General features: G+C 38.3%; 1 protein-coding gene across 2 annotated transcripts; it reads right to left on the reverse strand.

The window, feature by feature from the left end:
• Positions 1-1,110: 1,110 nt before the first annotated feature.
• mut (methylmalonyl CoA mutase) lies at positions 1,111-22,256 on the reverse strand. Of its 2 annotated transcripts, none has more exons than XM_039782294.1 (13): positions 22,148-22,256; positions 20,708-21,140; positions 19,641-20,008; positions 18,923-19,080; positions 13,810-13,981; positions 13,452-13,700; positions 13,050-13,161; positions 11,146-11,261; positions 9,426-9,541; positions 7,164-7,295; positions 4,502-4,649; positions 2,819-2,986; positions 1,111-2,210 (listed from the first exon to the last, which is right to left on the reverse strand). In XM_039782294.1, exons 2-13 carry the CDS (start codon positions 21,102-21,104, stop codon positions 2,082-2,084), a joined length of 2,265 nt encoding a protein of 754 aa, XP_039638228.1. In that variant the 5' UTR covers positions 21,105-21,140; positions 22,148-22,256; the 3' UTR covers positions 1,111-2,081. The 2 variants fall into 2 exon arrangements, with proteins under 2 accessions (XP_039638228.1, XP_039638227.1); XM_039782293.1 differs by lacking the exon at positions 22,148-22,256 and adding an exon at positions 22,076-22,099.
• Between the last annotated feature and the right edge of the window lie 215 nt (positions 22,257-22,471).

A 22,471-nucleotide genomic window follows, 5' to 3' on the forward strand; every position in this document is an offset into this window, starting at 1 on the left:
TGATGTCACTTGAGTCAGCGTCTGTTGGGGCTGAGCTGAGGACTGCAAGTTTGAAAATACAGTAAATCAAAAATCAGGGGATGTGAAATTAGAATGAAGTGAGCTTACCAGACGGGTTTAGCCTGCTCCTCATCGCTGCTATCGGCTTGAGGCTACATTAACAGCTGCTAGCATCACACCCGAATCTCGGATCAAGTTGGCGGTCGATTGCATTGTGGGTAATGTAGGCACTTGGTTTTGTCAACAAAGAACAAAGAACAATGCATAGAATAAAAATGAAATATTGCTGGTCCAACAATGTTATAGGGGTGCAATGCTAAATCAGTGTTATTCTCTTTTAAAGGAACACGGCGACTTATTTGGAATTTAGCTCATTCACCGTAACCCCCTGAGTAAGACAAGTCGATATATACCCTTCTCATCTCTGTGCGTGCTGTAACGCTGTCTGACGGCTCCAGCGGCATCAGCCCATCACAGAACAGGCAGGTAAATGGTTCCAGTAATCCTACTGCTCCGAATAAGTGACAAAATAACGCCAACATGTTCCTATTTACATGTTGTGATTTGTAGAGTCATAGCGTGTACAAAAAACAACGTAACATGAGACACAGCCATCTTCTAACCGTAAACAAACCGGGAACTATATTCTCAGGCGGAAGAATATAGTACTTGGGCGGAGTGATATGCTCGCAGCAAGCCTGTCTGAGAATATAGTTCCCGGTTTGTTGAAAGAGTTGAAAATGAGCACAGTCTGTGAAAGTAACATACTGTTCTTCTGATGTTTTCAAGCCAATTATAACCAGCTGAAACCAGAAATGACTGTGCTCATTATTGCTGCAGACATCACAGTCTAACAAGTACATGTACTCCACCTCCATCAAGCCAATTACCGCAATTTACTGTCAAAAACAATGTCACAATAAATCATCCTCCCAATTTTCATAAGCTCTCACCAGTTACAGTAGGTTTGAGATACTGTGATTCAGATAAAAGAGTTGACCTTATCCTTATCAGGGTTTAGAAAATATTGAATTTACTAACTTCATTTCCAAAAGTGATTGAATATCTCAGAAAAAAAGTGCTGCAATTCACATAATCTTTAGACACAAGTCACATTTCCAAAGTTCATGTAATTTATTTAGACCAAATAGCGCTCAATCTGATTAAGAATCACAAGTAGAAAAATATTATTTCCAAATAAATTGTGATCACATGTGTTTTTATCTTTGAACTGAAGCAAGAATTAAACAAGATGCAAGAGATCAAGACAACAGAAGGCCACTTTCAAGATGATAATATCCATCAACATAAAACCCAGGGGGGTAATAAGAGGTTTTTGATTAGAATTTCTACCCCTCCATTTGCACCGCACTAGCACTAATGACATCCTGCTACGTAATTGAAAATTAAACACACATTTCACAATAAAAGCATAACATTTCAAGTAGGTTTATAGTGCTGTGATGTAAGGTTTATTCGTGGATGCCAAAAAAGATGCTCTGCTCATCTCAAGCCAATGTTTCACATGGTACTGTATTATGTTTAACATATCCTAATCTGTTGAAATGTAGTGTATGATGTATTGTTTTTTTAAGTATGGGTAAAAGTCTTAATATAGTTTCATTTGTGTTAACTTTATAGTATTGACCATTTCTAGGATATTTACAGGATATTAATAATGCTGTAACCACTGCAATTCACACACAGGCATGCTGTTAGGGTGAAATCACCATTTATCCGACTGAAGAAGTTATGTGGGAGAGGATTTCTTTAGATATATTGAATTAACAAAACTAGATACTGTTGGGTACATGTTGACTTTTTTTCTTTGTGAAGTTACAGGACTGAAAACGGCAAACTGTGCGGATACTAAAAATCTAATTTCATAACAACCATGCCTGTCCAACAGGTTTTTTATCATTTTGACTGCTGAACATGCTGTGTTCTCACGGTGGGAAAGGACATTTTAGCTTTTTACAATCTTTTGCGACCTGATTCTATACAGAAGTGTGGGTTCCCACTTGTGGCGTTTGTTGTTGATACAACATAAATAGACAGTTCTTCAAGTTGTAGTTTGAGTTTCACATGACCTGCCGGATTTTTTCCAGGCTCCTTTCAATGTTGTCAATAACCTCCACAGCAGCTTGTGGGATTCTGGTTCCTGGGCCGAAGATGGCGGACACGCCGCTCTGATACAAGAACTCGTAGTCCTGCATACACACAGAGGTGGAACACAGTTCATGTGAACTGCAGTTAATTCATTCAGTGAAAGAATGATGTACACAGTCCCTATGTTGTTAATTATGCTACAACGGATTCAATTAGAAGTATCACCAAAAGGAAAGAGATGAAATGTAACACTAAGATTGACAGGAACAGGATGACAGGAAATGACACTGCACTGCATGCAAGCAAGGAAACCCTACGGTGTGGTCATGATGATCACAACAGATTCATTGTATGTCCACATTATGCCAGGATTATGATTTTAAACCAGATACATGATGGTGTGTTTCCTGGCTTTAAGTAGGCCAGCAGCCAAGTAAAAATTATTGATGAATTTCCTTTGTTCAGATGGAGGCATGCGAGAAAAACACATTTTTCTTCAAGAATTCACAGTAACACGGGCTGAGTGATTGATTGGGTCCGGTATTCCTTTAAGGGGCTTGCGTTGGAAAGAGCAGAAACGAAGACAAACTAAAGAGACAATGAACGAGAAACAAAGCAAGATGGATGTCTACTAAATGTCATATAACAGGACATCAAACAGGAAATTCTCACGGTTAGAGATTAGATAATCATGAAAATCAAAGGTTACCTGTGGTGGGATGACGCCGCCACAGATGACCAGGATATCTGGCCTGTTGAGCTTCCGTAGTTCCTTGAGGAGCTCTGGGACCAGGGTCTTGTGTCCTGCGGCGAGCGTGCTGACCCCGACACAGTGTACGTCTGCGTCGACCGCCTGCTGGGCTACCTCAAGGGGAGTCTGCTCACCCAAGAGTCAGACATGGAAACATAAAGAAAACACAACTCTGACTGAGGTGTACGAAACATGAGAAAGAAAGGAAAAATACAATAGAATCTGGTGCAATACAATTACTACAAAGTAAAGTATTTTAGTATATTATCTTTTCTAATTTTTCATTTCATCTGATTTGTATAATATTTGTTTTACTACTACTAACATACTGATGGAAGCTGTACTACTGGAAGCTATCACAAAAGAAGACTGATCCATCCTGAACAGCTTCAGGACAGGGAGTCATCAGGATGTTACAACATCACATTGATTCAGTCATATGATATCCAGCATCCAAATCTAAGTTCAACTGGGTGAACAGGATCAAAAAACAACAACTGACTGTGTTACTGTAGCATGTAATTAAGTTAAAGATCAATGAAACATATGACATCATGAAATGGGGTTATGTTGTTTTTTTTTGGATGGTTTTAAATGAATTACATAAAAAGAAAAAAAAAGGTTTTAATTGTACTTTAACACAGAGAATAAACGCAATCAAACTGCTTACAGACCTGTCTCATAGCAAATACTTGAACTAGTCATAGCAGGGAAAGCACAGGTCCAACTAATAAGATTAGCGGTGCCTTTATTCCATTTGAGTGTGCCTGTAGGCTCTGCAGTAAGCGAGCACGCACAGTAACAGGACCCTGGTGCTGACACACCTGAATGGAATGCAGCAATCATTAATTAATGTAACTACTTGCACCTGCGTCCGGCAAGTCTAAATGTGAGTTTTGGGCAATTTTGCACTGCCTGGTACTGTAAATATACTAACAGAAAGGTCAATAGGCTGCTTTTTTAACTCCAAATATGTTGGTCTTTTCAAGTTAACGTCATTCAAAGCTCCCATTATACATACAATCAAATTGGAAAATAGATGTAAGGTAAAACGTACACTTAAAGAGGGAAATGTGTGTGACTTTATGTAACTGGAACAGACCTAGATATAAGGTGAATGGTCAAGAGTTGTCTTCCTCTTGTTATGCACTTGCAGCAGTCAACATACTGTACAGTTTACATGCCTCCCAACTAGTCCGTCTGTGCCATGCATACGGTTAAGTATTAGTACTTTTCAGCGCACCTGGCTTCAACAAAGCACCAATTAAGAGCCCTCCTAGCTGTAAAGTTTGTACGTTCTTAAATACAAAGAGGTGTTTGGCAGGATACTGTAAGAAAAAGAATCGCAAAACCATTCATTTGTAAAAGACTTAGAATATCATTGAATCTCGAGTTTCTTTAAGCAATGTGGGTTTTAGCATCAAAAGCACATATCGTTTGTAGGTCATTCTCAATAAACTAAAACAAAAATGTTTAAGTGACTTATATCTTACTCCCTACCTTTGATGATTACTATATTTTTTTTTCTTCTTCATTTTAGGGCACTTACAATTACCTGAGACCTTAGTCAAGAATTGACCTACACTGCTTAAATGCATGTTAAAAGGTCTATTTAACTCCATTCTGCCATCTGACACTGACCTGAAACAGTGGTCCGATGTCCACATCAAAGCCCAGGTCAGCAAACCCTGTGGCGATGACTTTGGCACCCCTGTCGTGACCATCCTGCCCCATCTTTGCCACCAGCAGTCGAGGGTTCCTGCCCTCGTGCTTCTTAAAATCTGCAACTCTGAGATTTGAAAAACAAATTAGTAGAGTAATAATAACCTTTATTTATAGAGCACTTTTAAATATCCAAATTACAAAGTGCTCCAGCAGGCGGAAAAACTCAAACAAACTCAAATTCAAACAAATACAAATTCATTAGGTTTTAAAAGAGAACAGATACAAAACAATTTGGTGTATAAAAACCAATACAGTGTAAGAGAAAACATTTCAAAACTCAAGTAAAATCAGGAAAGGCTCTCCGATAAAAGTATGTTTTCAGAATGGACTTCACTGACTCAGCAGACCTGATTTCCCTGGGCAGATCGTCCCATTCAGTTTTCGGCCGGGCCTTAGACAAAACAGACAAAAGAAGTCTGCCCGAGGAGCTCAAGTACATAGCGGCACAAACGTTACAAAGAGGTCAGAGAAAAAGCAGGGAGAGAGGCCATTAGGAGCCTTTTTTAAATATTTTCTAGAACATACTGGGAGCCAGTGTAAAGAAGCTAAAACATGAGTGATGTGATCCAGTCTCTAGGTACTGGTTGAAACCCTGGCAGCTGAGTTCTGTACAGTCTGGAGTCGATCAACAGATTTTCGGTTCAGGCAAGTAAAGAGGCTGTTGCTGTTATCCAGGCATGATAAGATCAGGGAGTTTTTAAGATGATACAAACATGATTGCACAAGCTTTGTAGTGTATGCTGCTCAAAACACAAATTTCTGTCAAACCAGACACCAAAATCCCTTGTAACAGGCTTGATATGATCAAATAGGGGAAGAGCCCAAGGCAGAATTTGTTTTGCCATGTGATGGGACCCAATGACCAGTGTTGGGCAAGTTACTTCCAAAATGTAATACATTATAGATTACTAGTTACTGTCATTTGAGAGTAATTTGTTATATTACAATATTACTGTCTCTGAATTGTAATGCGTTACGCTACTTTTGCATTACTTTTCAGTTACTTTCACCAAAATAACAGCGGAAGTTTGACTTGGCAGCTAGCTTGTGAATTTCACCACCGGATCAATAAAGTCTCCTCTTTATCCACTTTAATACATCATAGATTATTCATAATATTTTCTATAATTAATATGAATATGCAAAGTAACTAAAGCTATAAAAATAGAGAAGTAAAACATTCAATAGGCAAGTAGGAGAAAATGAAAATACTCAATTAACCCTTGTGTTGACTTCGGGTCAAATTGACCCGTTTTCAATTTTTGTTTTAGATCAGAAAATATGGGACGTAGAAATAAGCACTGAAAGTGTGTAGGAGAAAATGTAACAATTTAAAACGTTGGAAAAATCAAAAACAAACGTAGAGAAAAAAAGGTTTTTTTTCAAGGTTGATGGGAAGACAACACAAGGGTTAAAAGTACCTTACATTGTATTGAAGTATGGCATTGTTGGAAAATGTTTGTTTAAAGGACTTGAATAAGAAATTCATGTTTAGTTTAAAACAGTCTAAAGGAAATAGTCAATTATAGTGTGATTAAAACTCAATATTTACATTATTTACAGTACTTGATTTACAGCTGATATGTGAAAAGGTACACAACCTTATTTAACAGTAATTTCATTTTACTGCGAACCGTCACAGGAAGTGCTTTTATTCTGAAGTAGACTACACAGAAGTTGTCTGTGCACTCTTGCTCTGCTGACTTAGCGTCACCTGTTTGGACACAGATGTTGTCCGTACCGTCTCTGGTTGGCTCTGAAACAGGACAGCACTTCAACGCAGTTTAATAACTCCTGAAAATAATGTCCATCTCGCAAATGTATCGGTCTCTGCAGTCATCTCAACCATTGAATACAGCAACAAGAAATAACACTCGCAGGTTTTTTTTCCTGTGCAGAAATGTTTCGTGGTGTTGGTGAATTCTTAAAAAAACACAATACACTACTAAATGCTGCGTTGTAACTTGCGTTACTGCGATTGTAACGAGTATAATATTACCGAAATTTAATTAGTAATGCATTATATCACTGCGTTACAGCGAAAAGGAATACATTACTGTAATTGCGTTACTCCCAACACTGCCAATGACAAGGATCTCGGTTTTGTCCTAGTTCAGCTGAAGAAAATGTTTACAAAAGATAATCATTAAGCATTACAGGGTCTGTGGATATAACGGGCAAGCACATCTGCATATCACCAGCATTAAAATAAAAAGAGACACCATATCTATAAAAATTGTGCCCAAGGGGAAGCATGTTATTTGTTATTTTCCAGTGCAGAGAGAACTTGTTTGGATTTTGATATAAAAGGCAACTTGGAAATTGGTCTATAGTTTTGAGGAAGAAAGGGATCCAGCCCAGGTTTCTTTTTTTAAGCAGAGGGTTCACAAAAGCAATTTTAAAGTAATCTGGAACACAACCACTTCAAGAGGGCTGAAGGACACACTCATATATGAAACTGTTTCTAAAAGTTCAGTCAAGATAGGTCAGGGACATTGGGGGTAATTGAGGCTCTAACCTTCGGGCAATCACGCTGTGCATAATGAATGTAAAGATGCTAATTCGGTTTATGCTGTACCTATTGTGGGCCCCGGCGATCTCTTCATGCTCCCCATACTCGCTTCGGTAGGCACCGCTCACCATCCTGGTACTGGCCTTGTGTTCACCAAACACTTTCTTCATAGCATCAGTTATTTCACCGACCGAACATCTAAAAAAATAAATAAAAATAAAAAGAGAGCATCTTCCTCAATACATGTTCACTTTATGACGATAAATAATGTAAGGCAGCCAGTTCTTCAATTTGTTCCAATTCATTTTAAGACTTCAAGACTTTAAGAGCCCATTCAATAAACTGAATGCAAACGTCTGGATTAGCTGGATTATTTATAATCATACCTTATTAAACACAGAATGGTAAAGGGTAAGTACCATTTTTTTTTTACCTATTTTCCTATGTTTTTGTGTCTAAGTGACTGATGGGAACAACAATCTTTGACATTGGTCCAGTATTAAGCGAGATTGCTGCAGTCGGCAGCGTCGAAACAAGCTAAAATGTAAGTTAATAGGGCAATTGTCCAGCTTGCATTTACCTTCACAAAAGTGCTTGTTTTGCCACTGACAGGCTCAGATTGATATTCTAAGTGTCTGACACAATTATGGAAAGGATCCCTTCAGAGATAGACCTTTTTTTAACCAGAAACAGCTCTGAAGTCGCTAGCGCTAAACCCACCAGACTCTATTTAAAAAAGCAGTACTTTTAGCGTGTATAGAACCAACGGATTTTCACATGTAAATCGGTAAACTATGTGTTTATTTCAACCAAAACTAAAACCAAGTTGTGATGGTTGGAAAAGTGGAAAGACGACCCAAACAGCTTTTCATAGTTGTTTTTTTTTTTTCCTTCTGTCAACTTTTAATGAAGTGTATTTCACGATGCTAAAATTACTGTTTATTTACATGGAGTCGGTTGGCTTTTGCAAACGCAATTTCGCGGATGCTTTTATGTTTAAAAAAGGATCTTACTCTTTAACAGAAAGATCGACCTCCTTAGAAATCCTTTTCATAATGTTGTCAGACACTTAATATATCAATCTAGACACGAAAACATAGGAAAATAGGGTCCAGGTTGAAAAAAAGAAAACGGTAGTTACCCTTCAACACATCTCCATTAAAAGCAAAAAAAAAACATTTCGGGCCTGCTTATTAGTGTCTGTTTCATATTGGAGAAAGATTCACTCTAGTCTCATTTCCCACAATACCACTGTTGCATTGAGGGTAATAAAATAGCAATGATCTTCTGTGTCATTTGCAAGTCAATTGCTGAATCATTTGTACAATGAAAGCATGAAGCATATTATATTGAGATGGATTAAAGGTCTAATGGAAGTAAAATTGCATGAGATGTTGAAGTGGTTTAAGATGATCGTGCGAGTTGTGCTGTTAAGCAATCCTGGTCCTGAGCCTCTCAGCAAGTGGGCTGTGATCAGCATGTGGACTCTTTGTCAGATCTCTCTTTTCCTTGATACAGGCCTACCAGTATCAGTGTCATAATCAGTTTCTCCACATGTGTGCGGCCCTCATATCCAGGTCAGGTAATACATTTGATATTGTGGGCTATACCAAATAAGATTTAATTTCACATGTGACCTGCTTTACATACCAATATCTTCTTCACTAGTCTCTATTTAAAAAAACTTGGTTTTGGTAAGTTTGCTCAAAACTACAGTATAGATTAATAGTGCCTTGCCAATAGATACAACAGAAATTTGACTTTGGTATTCTGGCAGCTATATATATATATAAAAAAATAAATAAATACATTTAGCAAGCATAAATTACAAAATCTATATATGGGTCTAGCTAATCTTAGAAATCTTTACACTTTATTAATCCCGCAAGGGAAATTACAAGGTTTCCACTCTGTTGTTAGAATACACACTACACACAGGCCTGAAATACACACACATGCTCAGTACCTAGACATGCACTAATGGAGAGATGTCAGAGTAAGGGGGCTGCAGCTGTCGATTGACAGGCGCCCTGAGTTGTTTGGGGTTCAGTGCCTTGCTCAAGAACTGGCACCTCTCCAGTTACCAGTCCACCACCATACTTTGGTCCGTATTGGTCGGTATTAGGACTTGAACCAGCGGCGACCCTCCAGTTCCCAACCCCCTACATACTGAGCTACTGCCACCCCCTTTAAAACTTTAGAGTTATTTAAAAAAAAAACAGACTGCTATGGAAGTAACAGCTTAGTTACATTATGATGACGCTAAAGTCGTGCAGACACAAGAGTGGTCATTACACAATTAGAGTTAGTGACTGTGGGAATTTTGACCTGGCTCGTGCTGCCTCCACAGCCAGGGCTAAAAGGTTGCCTTCCTCGGTTCGGGCGCACTCCTCAATGGCTGCCAGGCACTTCTTCGCTGCCTCTGGGTCACGACTTTCCCTCACCTACAACAGAAGAAGGGAGCAACATGCCATAAATATGGGATAAGTTTTTTTTATCTGCCTTGCTAACAACATAAATTGATATACTATTTTTAACCCTTTGTAATGTGTTAGAAAGCTGCACACATTTTTTGTGTTAGCGGGTCAAATTTGACCAGTGAAAATACTCATAAAACAATGATTATCATCCAATATTGTTTTTCACCTTATAGTTAACTTATTATGTATTCATTTCCATGTAAACACTCTTTTAAAGTTGTTTTTTTTTGGCCCCATGGACCTTTGATCTTAAAATATACCACCACTTGTCCTGGGTTGGAGGAGTTTTGGAGAAAGATTTTCGAATCATATAAAAATATCTATGGCATCCAAATTGACCCTGATCCCTTAATGTGCATTTGCGGCGTTGCTCCCGAGGGTAACTTAGGAAAGATATTTGTTCGGTTATCGCCTTCACTACATTATTGGCAAGGAGTTATTTCAGTGGCAAAAGGTAGACCCCCCAACACATAAAAGCTGGTTGAAAGAAGTGATGTCTTACATTCAAATCGAAAGATTAAATACATGATACGGGGTTCGAAACGTAAGTTTCAAGACACATGGTCCCCCTTTATAAGATATTTTAAAGAGCTCCCCTGCCTCTAAAATGGAGTAACCTACCTCAATTCCCCTTTGTTATATCATCCTTCTGGTTTTTATTTTAGTTTTACTTATTTTTTTAAATGTGTGCATGCCGGTCTTTTATAAATATCTATTTCTGCTAAAACCACTGTATTATTATTATTTTTTCTTTTTTGGACGTGTCAGTTCTCTTGTTTTCTGGACTAGTAGCTTTATAATGTGGGATTTATACATTTTATGACGATGTGCTAACTCTTCTAGGGAGTATATCCTTTTTTCTTTATTTTTTTTAAAGCTGTAGGGGGGAGGGGTTGGACGATTATATTGTATTATAATTGTAACTGTTAAAACCCAATAAAGAAAGTATTAATATATATATATATATATATATATATATATATATATATATATATATATATATATATATATATATATATATACCACCACTTAAAAATTATATTTATTTTTGTATTTATTTATATTTATTATATTATATTTCAAATAATGAAGAAAATGGGTAATTATGGAATTATGTCTTTTAGAAGATGACATGTTAGAAGATGAAATAACCATGTAATTTTAAGTGTAATTTATTGTTCATGTGCATTATAAATTCACAATATTAGTATATGCGGATATTTGCTGAAGTATTCAAAACAAATGGTAAAAAGTTAAAATCACATTCTTCACATTATATGAAATTGTTCTTTTTAGTATTGACAAGACCAATAACTAAAACAAAATCTTGACATTATAAAGTAGTCTATATCTTGAAAATGTACCTTTATATACTGTACACGCGTTATGGATTTTGGTACATTTATCGTATTATTTATTGGGGACTTCAAATCCCAACATCAATATGAGAATTTTCTGGAGAGAATGTTCATTGATTTTGTGTGTGTTGTGTGTGTGTGTGTGTGTGTGTGTGTGTGTGTGTGTGTGTGTGTGTGTGTTATTATTTTAAATCTCAAAGGAACACTAACCTTCTTCAGTTTGTCAATCTGTTTCTGACGTACAACAGTGTTATCTATTGCCAACACCTCCACAGTCTCCTCTTTTCCCAGGCGGTACTTGTTCACCCCGACAATGACTTCTGATCCTGAAGAAGAACAGAGGAAAGCAGCATGCAGGTATGGGAATCAGCAGGGAAAATACCAATAACCACCAAAAACACACATTTGTGAACAACCTTGTCAGGGTGTTATCCAAGGATATCCAAGGCAGAATAAGGATCTTTAGAAAAACAAAAGTGAAGACATAGAAAACAGACATCTTCAGAAAGGAAACTCCCTCTAAATAATTGAATTATTGAGGTTATTCCCCACTACTAACTGTGCTAATATCCTTTACTTTCTTAGGGATAAATCAAAATGTAGGAGCCCTGCATTATGTACTATGTAAACCAAAAATGATCTGAGAGCCCAAAATGGTCAATCAGAATTCAAGGTCCATCAGAAGTGAAAACAAATGTCAGCAGCAAAGATGTGCAGTGAGGGTAGATCAGAAAGCCAATGAATATCAATGAGAGCAGGCATCAGGGGGATTATGGAGGAAAGCTCTGTTCTGCTCCATTCTCTTGTACTCGTTTCTGTCATCATGGGATGTGATAACAACCTTAACAAATCACACAAAATACACACCGTAGGTTTGAATCAAGCTTTGATACGATCTTGTGTGAGCTGCTTTCCTATCCAAGTCTAAAAGTCAAGGTCTAACAAGGCACCTGTTGGGATTAAGGGTTCTTTCAAGTGATAGAATCAGCATTTTAATAGCCAAAGCTGCAAACCCAGTATTATGCTGCAGTTCAGCTCAATTCAAACTTAAAATAGGGCACTACTACTGAATGCTGGACACAAGTAAATCCTTGTAATACTTAAGTTTAACATTATTTCATCTTGACTTCAGAAAGTAATCTTATCTGACTCAATGAAAGGCTAACTCCACGCTAAAGCTTTTATAACAGAGTATTGACCTTACCGGATTGAAAGTTTAAACTCTAGAGCAGGGATCTTCAACAGGGGGTCCGGGACCCCTAGGGGGTCCTCAGAGTCACTGCAGGGGGGCCTCCAAATTATTGTAAATTTTTGAATGTCTTTTCAAAAATTTTAAAGTTTTAACATGAAGCCAACATATTATTAGCAAATATCAATCCGCACTGAAGATAGGCTTACTGGCCCATAGGTAAGGTAGTCACTAAGGTAGCCATCCACAGATATGGTTCATCCTAAGGATTCACTGTGCCACATGTATGTTTTAAAATTTAAAATGTAATTTAAAAAAATCATGCCAACAATTAGTCTTTTTTAAAAGCTTAGTATTCTATGCAAAAAAGGTATGTAAAAAGGCTTTAGGCTACCCTACATGTAATTGTAGGCCCTGTTTATTATGCAGCTTCATTTTATACAATATATGTATAAGGGGGTCCCTGCTCCATCTCTCTTTCAGTTAAGGGGTCCTTGGTTTAAAAAACGTAACACGGTAACGTAAAGTAACATGGGAATGTCAGTGCCTTGTGACACTGTTTTGGGGTAGAAAAAAAAGAGATGTTGCATAGTGAAAATCAACAAAAGCAGGCTTCTCTGACTATGAAGGTACTCTTTAAAAAAAAAAGACAAACGAGACCAAGAAAAAGTTGATCGAATACAGTTAGACCTATTGTCCCAGGTTAGGACAATGATACAAATATTTCATACCAAATCCGGTAAGATATGTGACCATTTCAGACGCTTCACTTGATGTCAAAAATGAAACCTTTACATTTCATTGGCAGCTCTGGTAAGTTAAGAGATAGAGAGCATTTAGTGCTTGACGCAGAGGAAGAAGCTAAAAAAGATGAAAGCATGAGAGGCTTCTAGGCAAATAAGCTTATGATATATTGATACAGTACCTGAGTCAATGCGGGCCTGTCTGCGAGCAGCACATTCCTCAATACGAAGTTTTGGAATGCCCTCTGCCACAGCTCTGGCCATGCCTCCCAGCTCTTCAATTTCGTTAATGAACTATACAAAGGGAAACACAGCTTGTAAAAGAGTGACTGACTCAATGATGGTGGATTACTTCTGTAGACATTTCACTTTGGGTATAATGACATTTACCTCACAAGACAATAATTAAAGTTCTCATTAACGACAGTATTTAAAATATTTCACAGAGTGTAGTTAGCCCCTAACTGTATATTTAAAGTGAATTTTGGGCAAAAAGAAAATGGACAGAGTAAAATAATAATAAAACACGACTGATTACTCTGGAAGGAAGTCCAGGCTGTTGCCCATTGGTCACCATGACAAACCTTCAAAGCTTTGTTATAGACGTCATCCGTGAGAGCCTCCATCATGTGCGAGCCCCCCCAGGGATCTGCTACTTTGGGGATGCCCGACTCTTCCTGGATGATGATCTGGGTGTTCCTGGCAATGCGAGCGCTCTTCACTGTGGGCAAGCCCAGAGCTTCATCGAACGAGTTGGTGTGGAGAGACTGGGTCCCCCCGAACACGGCCGCCATGGCCTCGATCACTGTACGGACCACGTTGTTGTACGGATCCTTAGAGGAGGGTTCACAGGGGAAAGTTCTAATCACTATTTGCTCATTTGACATGCGTGAGTTTCTCCGTACATTTTAAAAGGACTTTCAAACTCTGGCTTGTATTTACTTGTTCTGTTAGAGACCAGCCTGAAGTCTGGCAGTGTGTGCGGAGGAGCAGAGACTTGGTATTCTTAGGCTGGAAGTTCTCTTTAATGAGCGTGGCCCACAACCTCCTGCCTGCCCTCAGCTTGGCAATTTCCATGTAGAAATTCATCCCAATACCCCAGAAGAATGACAACCTGACAAAACAAGAGAAATATAGTCAGTTATTAAAATTCATTGAAAATTGAAAATGAGAGCAATTCCGCACAAAATAGAAATCAGAGTCCATTTGTATAAGCAAGCACAACACATCACGAGATAAACCCACCACAATTAGAGTATCTAAACACAAACAGCACTATGTGAAAAGAACTGATTAAGCTTTATGTTTAATTATGCCTTATAGCAATGTCAGTATCCTAACAACCAGATACAGTCACAGGCTTCACCCAGTTTTAACTACCACTATTACTGGAAAAAGATAGAAGAAAATGGAAGCAAGCAGCCTGTCCAGTGCCAGAGTTTTAAATAAACTGCCATACCGACAAAAAACGCAAAAAAAAAAAAAATAACCTGGTACTTAAAGTGATGGTTCGGAGTAATTCACCCTAGGGTCCTTTGCACCATGACCTCGAGCCAAACACCCCCTCAGAAGGTTTTTTCACCTGGGTCTAACATTGGGAGAGTTAGCTAGAGTAGCGTTATCAGCTGAATAGCTTAGCGCAGGGGCTAATGGATCCACGTTTGTATCTTGTAAGTTACCCCACTAATAATGCCCGAAATGATACCAAACGTCTACAAGTAGTACAAATAGGTTATGCTCTCATAAAACGATGGATTGTAAAGTTTGTAAGTACACCAGAAGTTTATGAACACTTGCCTGCTCTCTTCAGCTCTCTGCTGCTGCTGCTGCTACCTGCAGTTAGACAGTGCTTAGGGCCGTCTACAAATTACTACACCGAAAAGAGGGTACAACAAAAATATTTATTAATTTAATGATTAAATAAGGTATTGTCTCCAAACTTACCTCAATTATTACTTGTCTCCTGCTAGTTATACTACAGCACTTACTTTAAAAAATATATATATTTTTGTTGCATCTCTTTTCGGTGTTGTAATTTGTAGACGGCCCTAAGCACTCGTCTTACAGCAGCAACAACAGCAGAGAGCAGAAGCCAGCAGGCAAGTGTTATTTACATAAACTTCTGGTGTACTTACAAACCTTCCAATCCATCGTTTTATGAGAGCATAACCTATTTGTACTACTTGTAGACGTTTGGTATCATTTCGGGCATTATTAGTGGGGTAACTTACGAGATACAAACGTGGGTCCATTAGCCCCTGCGCTAAGCTATTCAGCTGATAATGTTACTCTACGCTAACTCTCCCAATGTTAGACCCAGGTGAAAAAAGCTTCTGAGGGGGTGTTTGGCTCGAGGTCATGGTGCAAAGGACCCTAGGATGAATTACTCCGAACCATCACTTTAAGTTAGTTTAAGGCTGAGACATTGTTGGGAGTACAGCAACCTTTCACATTCAACAGCAGACAATGCAAACTAATATGGTCTTTAATAGGAAGGCAACCCAAGTAGCTTAGTGTCTCATTGGGGTTACTGTACTGGAGCTTGAACAATAAATTGACGGACATTAGCTTATTGCAGATATATTGGTATCGGTGTATATATAATCTAACACAGACAGTCCTCCAGACAGCACTAACAACTTTATTTTTTAACCGCCAAATGTCCTTCTCAGTACATATCGTGGTCATGATTCTTAAAAAGAAATACAAACATTTTAGTGACCCACAAAATGTGATGTATATGCTATACATTTATAAAAAAAGAAATTCAACCGGTCAATATGTATGAATACGATTTTAAACTCCCAAACATCGATTATCGGTCCACTTATATAGGAAAATGAGCATCAATCAGCTGGAATTAATCATGATGAATTTCAACACCTGTTCTTTCACGTTTTTGCAGCGTATCAAATAAAACAATGCATATTGCTTAGAGGGAAGGACAACTGATACAGTATGTGCCTAAAGAAAAGATACAAACTAACTTCCACCCTTTTACTTTCCTGTAGAAGCTTTTCCTCTTGCTCCAAAAACCTAATAAGACAGTACACTGAAAGTCGACAACAGTGACATTAAAAAGTCCAAAAGCATGATGTCACAGTCACAATTTTAACACTAAGTTCCAGTATTTGTGCGAACCCGGGGGTAAGCACTGGTTGTGAGTCTAGGTAACATTTGGAACTATAAGAGATAATAGCTTTGGGTGGAAACCAATTGTGTGAAATTCCATTTCACACAATAAAGCGACATCTCTATATTGAGTCATAGTGGCTGTCTATAAGCCCCGTCTCTCAAGCCATTATGTGGAAAAGGTCAAGCTGGACTGGGCCATCGGGATGTTGTTGTGGTGACTGCATTCACACATACCTCCGCTATTATCCGAGTAATGGCATGAAGAGGAGACAATGGGAGTACAACGCAAGGAACAAGAATTGGACAGAGGGCAGGGTTGCTGAAGTGGAGCAATTGTGTAGTTGACTGAAAAGAACCATCTTCTGTCTACAGCAGCATTAAAGATCATTTAGTTCAAAATGAACAAAAACAATGGAGCCAATGGAGCCTAAGAGAATTGCATAAAAAGAAGCATTATGGATAACAGCAAGAATACATATTACAATTAGTTCAGTCCCTGGAGAAACAAGTAGACAGCTACAATGTTGGATATAACATCTATATTACCCACTTTGTGTTGGGCTCAATTGTAAGTATTTGTATACATTACTATTTAAACGGTTTGATTGGACTAGCAGCCTTTCCATCTGGCTTTAATTGTATGCTGATTCAGTCTGTCAGTCCCATCTGGTGGTTCAACAAATAAAGAGGAAGGTATTGGTTTGCTAGTCAAATATGGCTGTCACACTTAGTTAATATGCATTAGTCAAACATGCACAGTGGCATCGGAATATTAATAAGGAACAACATCATGGATGGCAGAACTAGTTTATTAGTAGCATTAGTATCAGTAGCAGCGCATACGTATTTGAGTTCCGTTGTTATCAAGGCATTTCAGTTAGCGAGTGAGTGAAACTGAACTGGGTAGTTAATGACTGACAGCCCAAGCTCCCGCTTAAAAGGGAATAAGTGTAAAGGTAATGTGGCCTCTTTCAAATTCAGCGACACCATCTACGGACACTGGTGATGCTAAGAGCTAAGTCACACCTTAGAATCAAGTGTCGGGGTTGACATCTTGTATCCCTCGAGTCTTGGCTTGCTTTCCAGTATTTAGTTTGCTGCGGTTTCAAACGGAATTTCCCCCACTGGGATTGGTTAAATACTTATTATTATTTGGAACTCAAACCCACTTATCAGAATTTTTATTTTAACTTAAGACATTACCTAATGAAAGTTCATCAACAGCACATTTCTCATTTTACGCTATCTCTTATATCCAGCCTGGTTGCGTTAGTATATTAAGCAATAATTTGAGCAAAGGCATGGATTAAAAGAATGTAATAAATAGAAAGGTAGTGAGAGTATTATTTCTGACCTGTATGTTTAAAATAATAAACTTCAGTGATTTAAAAATATTCATATATTTAACACACATTACTTGTACTGTATTTAGAAGGTAGGTCTGGCCGGATTGGAGTTGAGCTTTGGGAGGGGCCGTATGTTGTAGAGGTGGAATGTGTCATACACATATTGGATACTGTGATGGTGTTATGAGATGTGATAGATATAACTAAGATTTCAACTAAAAGTACAAATCTTAATAAAAAAAAACAACAACAAAAAAACAGTTTCAGACTTGGCATTCATCCTACATTTAAAGCTTTAGTGCGTAACTTTTTGATATTTATGATCGTCCGTTACATTCAAGCCATTGCCAAATGAGTTGCTACAAAGCTAATTAAGACTATCAGCTCCACACAACTCTCTCTGTATTTCTCAGTATGGCTATGTTCAGAAGACTGTCGTCTGGTGACTTTCCCGCGCAGAAAATCGAGTGAAGATAATGACCTCTTCTGAAGAGTCCATCATGTTTTTTGTACTCCTCCGTGTCCTCCTTGGCTACTAGGAACTGCGTGGAGGAGGGTGGGTGCACGTGTGCGATCACGGAAGGCTGTATTATGTGGACGCGCTGACAGTGTTGTTGTCATTACTTAGTATTCCTCATGGGGGCGACAGAAACTACGCACTATAGCTTTTTTTTTTTCAATGGTTAAGTATTAGACTTAGGGCTGGGAAAAAAATCGATTTGATTTAAAAATCAAGTTGGTAGGTCAAATCGATTCATATTTAAAAAAAAAATTGATTTTTTTAGATTTTTTTTCTCCCCCTCTTCAGTAGTAGTCAGGCAATTACCCTCTACATAGCTACGGATATGCTGCCAGTTTACTCTGTTGAGAAGAGAGGGTTTAACAACATGCTGAAAGTTTTGGACGCTCGATTTACAGTACCTAGCCGCAAGTATTTCTCTGATGTTGCTCTTCCTCAGCTGTATAACAACACTCAGCAAAAGATAATAAGCAAGTTGAAGGGAATTGACTTTTATGCTGCCACTACTGACCTGTGGTCGAGCCGAACCATGCAGCCTTACATGTGTCTTACAGTTCATTATACAGTATAAATAATTTGGATGTTTAACAATCTTTGTTGCACACTGCACAGTGACTTTTCAGTTAGATAAAGGGTTTGCCTTTGCAATTTTTTTTATGTTGATGCACTTTAATTGAATACAATAAATATATATTTTTAAAATATATTTACAGTTCGCAGTTATTTTGTTTTAAATGGGAGGGGGGGGAAAATCGAATCGTAAATCGAGTTTTTTATAAAAAAAATTGCAGATTTTTTTAGGGGAAAAAAATCGACCAGCTCTAATTAGACTCTCATTACTGTGATCCGGGAACATTATCTAAATGAACCTCAATGAGAATACTAAAGGAAGGAAGGTTCACACAATATGTAGCTTTTTTTTTTATCTTCAAAGCTATTCTGAGGGTTATTTTCTTAATGCTTGATAAAACTATTATTAATATTGCAGGCTTTAGCAGATATGTAAATCAAAATGGGTCTCTTCCACACTTATTAAGATCTTAATATTTTGTACCTCGGGGCAAACTCATCGATTGTTAAGCCTGCTTTAAGACCAGTGCGGCAGTACTCCAGGCCGTTAGCGATGGTGTAGGCTACTTCCAGGATGGCATCAGCCCCAGCTTCCTGAAGATGGTAGCCACTGATGGATATGGAGTTGAACTTAGGCATGTGCTGGAAACATGGAGAGTCATTAGAATCAGTTAAAAAACCCACTATGAGTAGTATAACATTACCAACATCAGTGATTTCCCTGGGTTTGTTAAAGACTTAGGTGCACATATTTGGCAGAGGGGTTTAAGGGTCTTTCCGCAAGAAAATGTGATGATTTTCAATAAAAGAAATTGTGCAATTTGACACAATTTAGGTCCATTATTATCACCATATCTGGGTCTGAAATGTTGGGAAAGCTAGAGCAGATAATAAATAAATAACACTCAGAAAGCTTAAAAACAAAACTTGTTAAAGAGGTCCAACTACAATCATTGGATCTGAGAAAAAACTCTTTTAATTAGTTTGATGCTTTTTATCAACGTTTTTGCCGCTGTTTTGCTGCTGTTTTGGCAAGTGTTTTGCCGCATTTCACATTCATTTTGCTTAGGTGCTGCCAAAAACGGCTCGGGTGCTGCGCCTAAGACTTACTGTATAATGGTATAGGGAAAACCCTGAACATGACATAAAGTAAGTACTATACAAGCAGATTACATATTAAGTAACACTAAAGTGGGACCTACCTTGGAGGTATAAGCAAAGATGTCTGCGATGGCGTGCATGGAAGGCTCCGGGGGGAAAATGTAGGTGTTGCGTACCATAAACTCCTTCAAGATATCATTTTGAATGGTGCCAGTTAGTTTGGCTTTAGACACGCCCTGCTCCTCTCCGGTCACAATGAACATCGCCAACACAGGGATCACTGCTCCATTCATTGTCATTGAAACGGACATCTTCTCCAGCGGGATTCCATCAAAGAGCATCTTCATGTCTTCAACCGTATCTATAGCAACTCCAGCCATGCCGACATCTCCGTGGACTCGGGGGTTGTCCGAGTCATACCCGCGGTGCGTCGGCAGGTCAAAAGCCACGGAAAGACCTTGCTGTCCAGCTGACATGAAAGAGCAAAAGAGATAGTGGATTACAACTTATGGAGATACGTAAGGGGACAGGTCATAAATTGGAGCAGATAGAAAAATAAAATTCACACCCAACAACACCACGAATTCAACTTGAAAAATCCACTATTTATTCTGTCAATATGCTCGACTATTTTAGCTTGAGCCAACCAGAATACAAGCTTTGGTGACCTTCTAGAAAGTTAAACCTTATCATGCAGTTTCTGACCTTACTCATAAGTACATAATTTGCATGATACAAATGTGACCTTACATGTCATCTTATTAAATATTAAATCAATATTTATTTAGTCTTTCCATCTTCTTTAATCTAGTTTCCTAATTATTCAGTGCAATTCAACGTGTAGCCTCCAGTATAATAATGAATTTCATAGGCAGTTTGGCTAAAGTGTGGAGTGCAATATATTCTCTCTCAAATTTGCACTACTACAAAGTCTGCTTGTATTCATATAACAGAATATATAGCTAAACGGCCAAGTCCTAGGGAGACATAACAGCCAAAAGCCAGTGACTTTTTGTAGGGTTCAAATGTGTTCCAGGAACATGATGTCGAAAACTTTGTGTTAATTCTGCCAAGATAGTTTAGGAAAAATAATTGTTAATTGTTAATTGACAATAGAAGTGGTGCAGATGGTGAGATTAAGGACTCCGCCCCCATGGGCAAAATCTACCTTTAATGTTATCTTTGTAGAACTTGTTGCTCTCCTCCACAGTGCTAAAGCCAGCATACTGCCTGATAGTCCAAGGTCTATATGTGTACATGGTAGGATAGGGCCCCCTAGTGTAGGGAAATACTCCTGGCAACTCATCTGGCCTGTCAACTGAGTCTGCTTTGGTGTACACAGGCTTGATGTTGAGTCCCTCAGGCGTGCGCCAGATCAGATCTTCCGGGTTCTTCCCCTTCAGCTGTTTCTTAGCCAGACTGGCCCATTCTGGATGCAGCTCATCCTGGTCCTTGCATGCTATGGAAGTGTGGATCAGAGAGCGGTGTGTGTGTGCTGAGGAGAAAGAAGCTCTAACCAGGCGCCGGGCAGCCATCGCTGCACATGCCCTCTGTGCAGTCAGCATGCTTAATGTTGACTCAATCAGACGGACATGAATCACCTGAGGTAGACAATAAGGGACAAATGAAGGTGAAAATACTTGTGATGTGAGCATGGTTAGGAGTGAGTTAGTGATGCCAGTACACATGGATAAAACAGCAATGCATCCTATTGCACCTTCTATGGAGATGTTACAAACCCTTTATAAAATGTGACTTAGCTAAGAGACAAAAAAGTGCATTAAATCTGATCATTTCTTAGTTATTTAGAGACAATTGCTTTTTCAGCATGGATATCATCCACAAAGCACTATCATCTTACAGTGAGACATTTTAGTCTTGGCTTGCTGCTTGCTAATGCTGACACCCTTTACGGTTTACTTTGTTTTTGGTGTATGATTAACATGAGGCCAACCAGTAGCATATGAAACGAGTAGCGGTTGTAACAAAATATTACAATTCAACAACATTTTAAGAAATCCAACAAAAACAACTTTAGCTAATGTTAATATCATGCACAATAGCTGAACGATGGTTAGCTAGCTATAACGTTAATGTAAAGCTGACACGTACTACTCTGTCTGTCAGTCATATTGAGAATAATTAGTACAGGTTGGTGCATCTTAACAAGCAGCTAGCATGTGATATTGACACTGGACAGATGACATTGTTGTTAACATTTGACAGCGACACGTTAACATTGGCTAGTTTAGCATTGTCAACTAACGTTAGCTGAACTAGAACTAGCCAGATATAAATGTCTTTTGAAAAAGTCATAAAGGCATAGGATGATTAAATCCATATGGACGACTATGGAAACGTTTTCAATGAATAGCTAGTAAAAAGGCAAAACGTGCAAGTTATGTTGACATAACGCTAGGTAAGCTAATGTTACTTTAGCTACAGTTGTGCTGCTGAGCACTGCTAGCTAGCTAACTGTGGGTGTTTGCTTGAACTGTTAGCATTCGTTTAAGAAACCAAATGGATGTCCGCTAACATTAGACATTTTGTAGACGCGTAACTACATCTTATAGCGCCCATTTGACATATTTTAAGATAATTTCCTGACCTTGGCGTCTGTTGTGATCTTTCAGATTGGCGAAAGGCGTGTGTTCGACTATCCAATGAAATTTCATAACATTGACAGTCAGCCAATAGCGTGCTACCGTCAATTGGTCAACTTTGACCTAGGACCCCGGAAGTAAATATTACATTCAAGATTGTTGCATGTCGTAGAGATAAGCAATGTCAGCAATTGTTATTACAATCCAATTTAATATTCCAATTATGCGTTATTTAATATTACACAATGTTAGTGAAGTTTGCTCAGCCCATTTACTTTGGAGGATGGATACTATTAGTTACAGTATATACTTTATTAGTACTATTGATT

The sequence above is a fragment of the Perca fluviatilis genome, chromosome 18 (assembly GCF_010015445.1).
Source record: "Perca fluviatilis chromosome 18, GENO_Pfluv_1.0, whole genome shotgun sequence".
Lineage (NCBI taxonomy): Eukaryota > Metazoa > Chordata > Actinopteri > Perciformes > Percidae > Perca > Perca fluviatilis.

Excerpts from the sequence above, each read along its gene's own strand:
- mut (XM_039782293.1), bottom strand. Across the intron at positions 4,650-7,163 it reads ATCGCCGGGGCCCACAATAG|AGTTGCAGATTTTAAGAAGC; the intron begins GTACAGCATAAA and ends TTCAAATCTCAG. Across the intron at positions 2,211-2,818 it reads GCGGCGTCATCCCACCACAG|GACTACGAGTTCTTGTATCA; the intron begins GTAACCTTTGAT and ends GTGTGTATGCAG.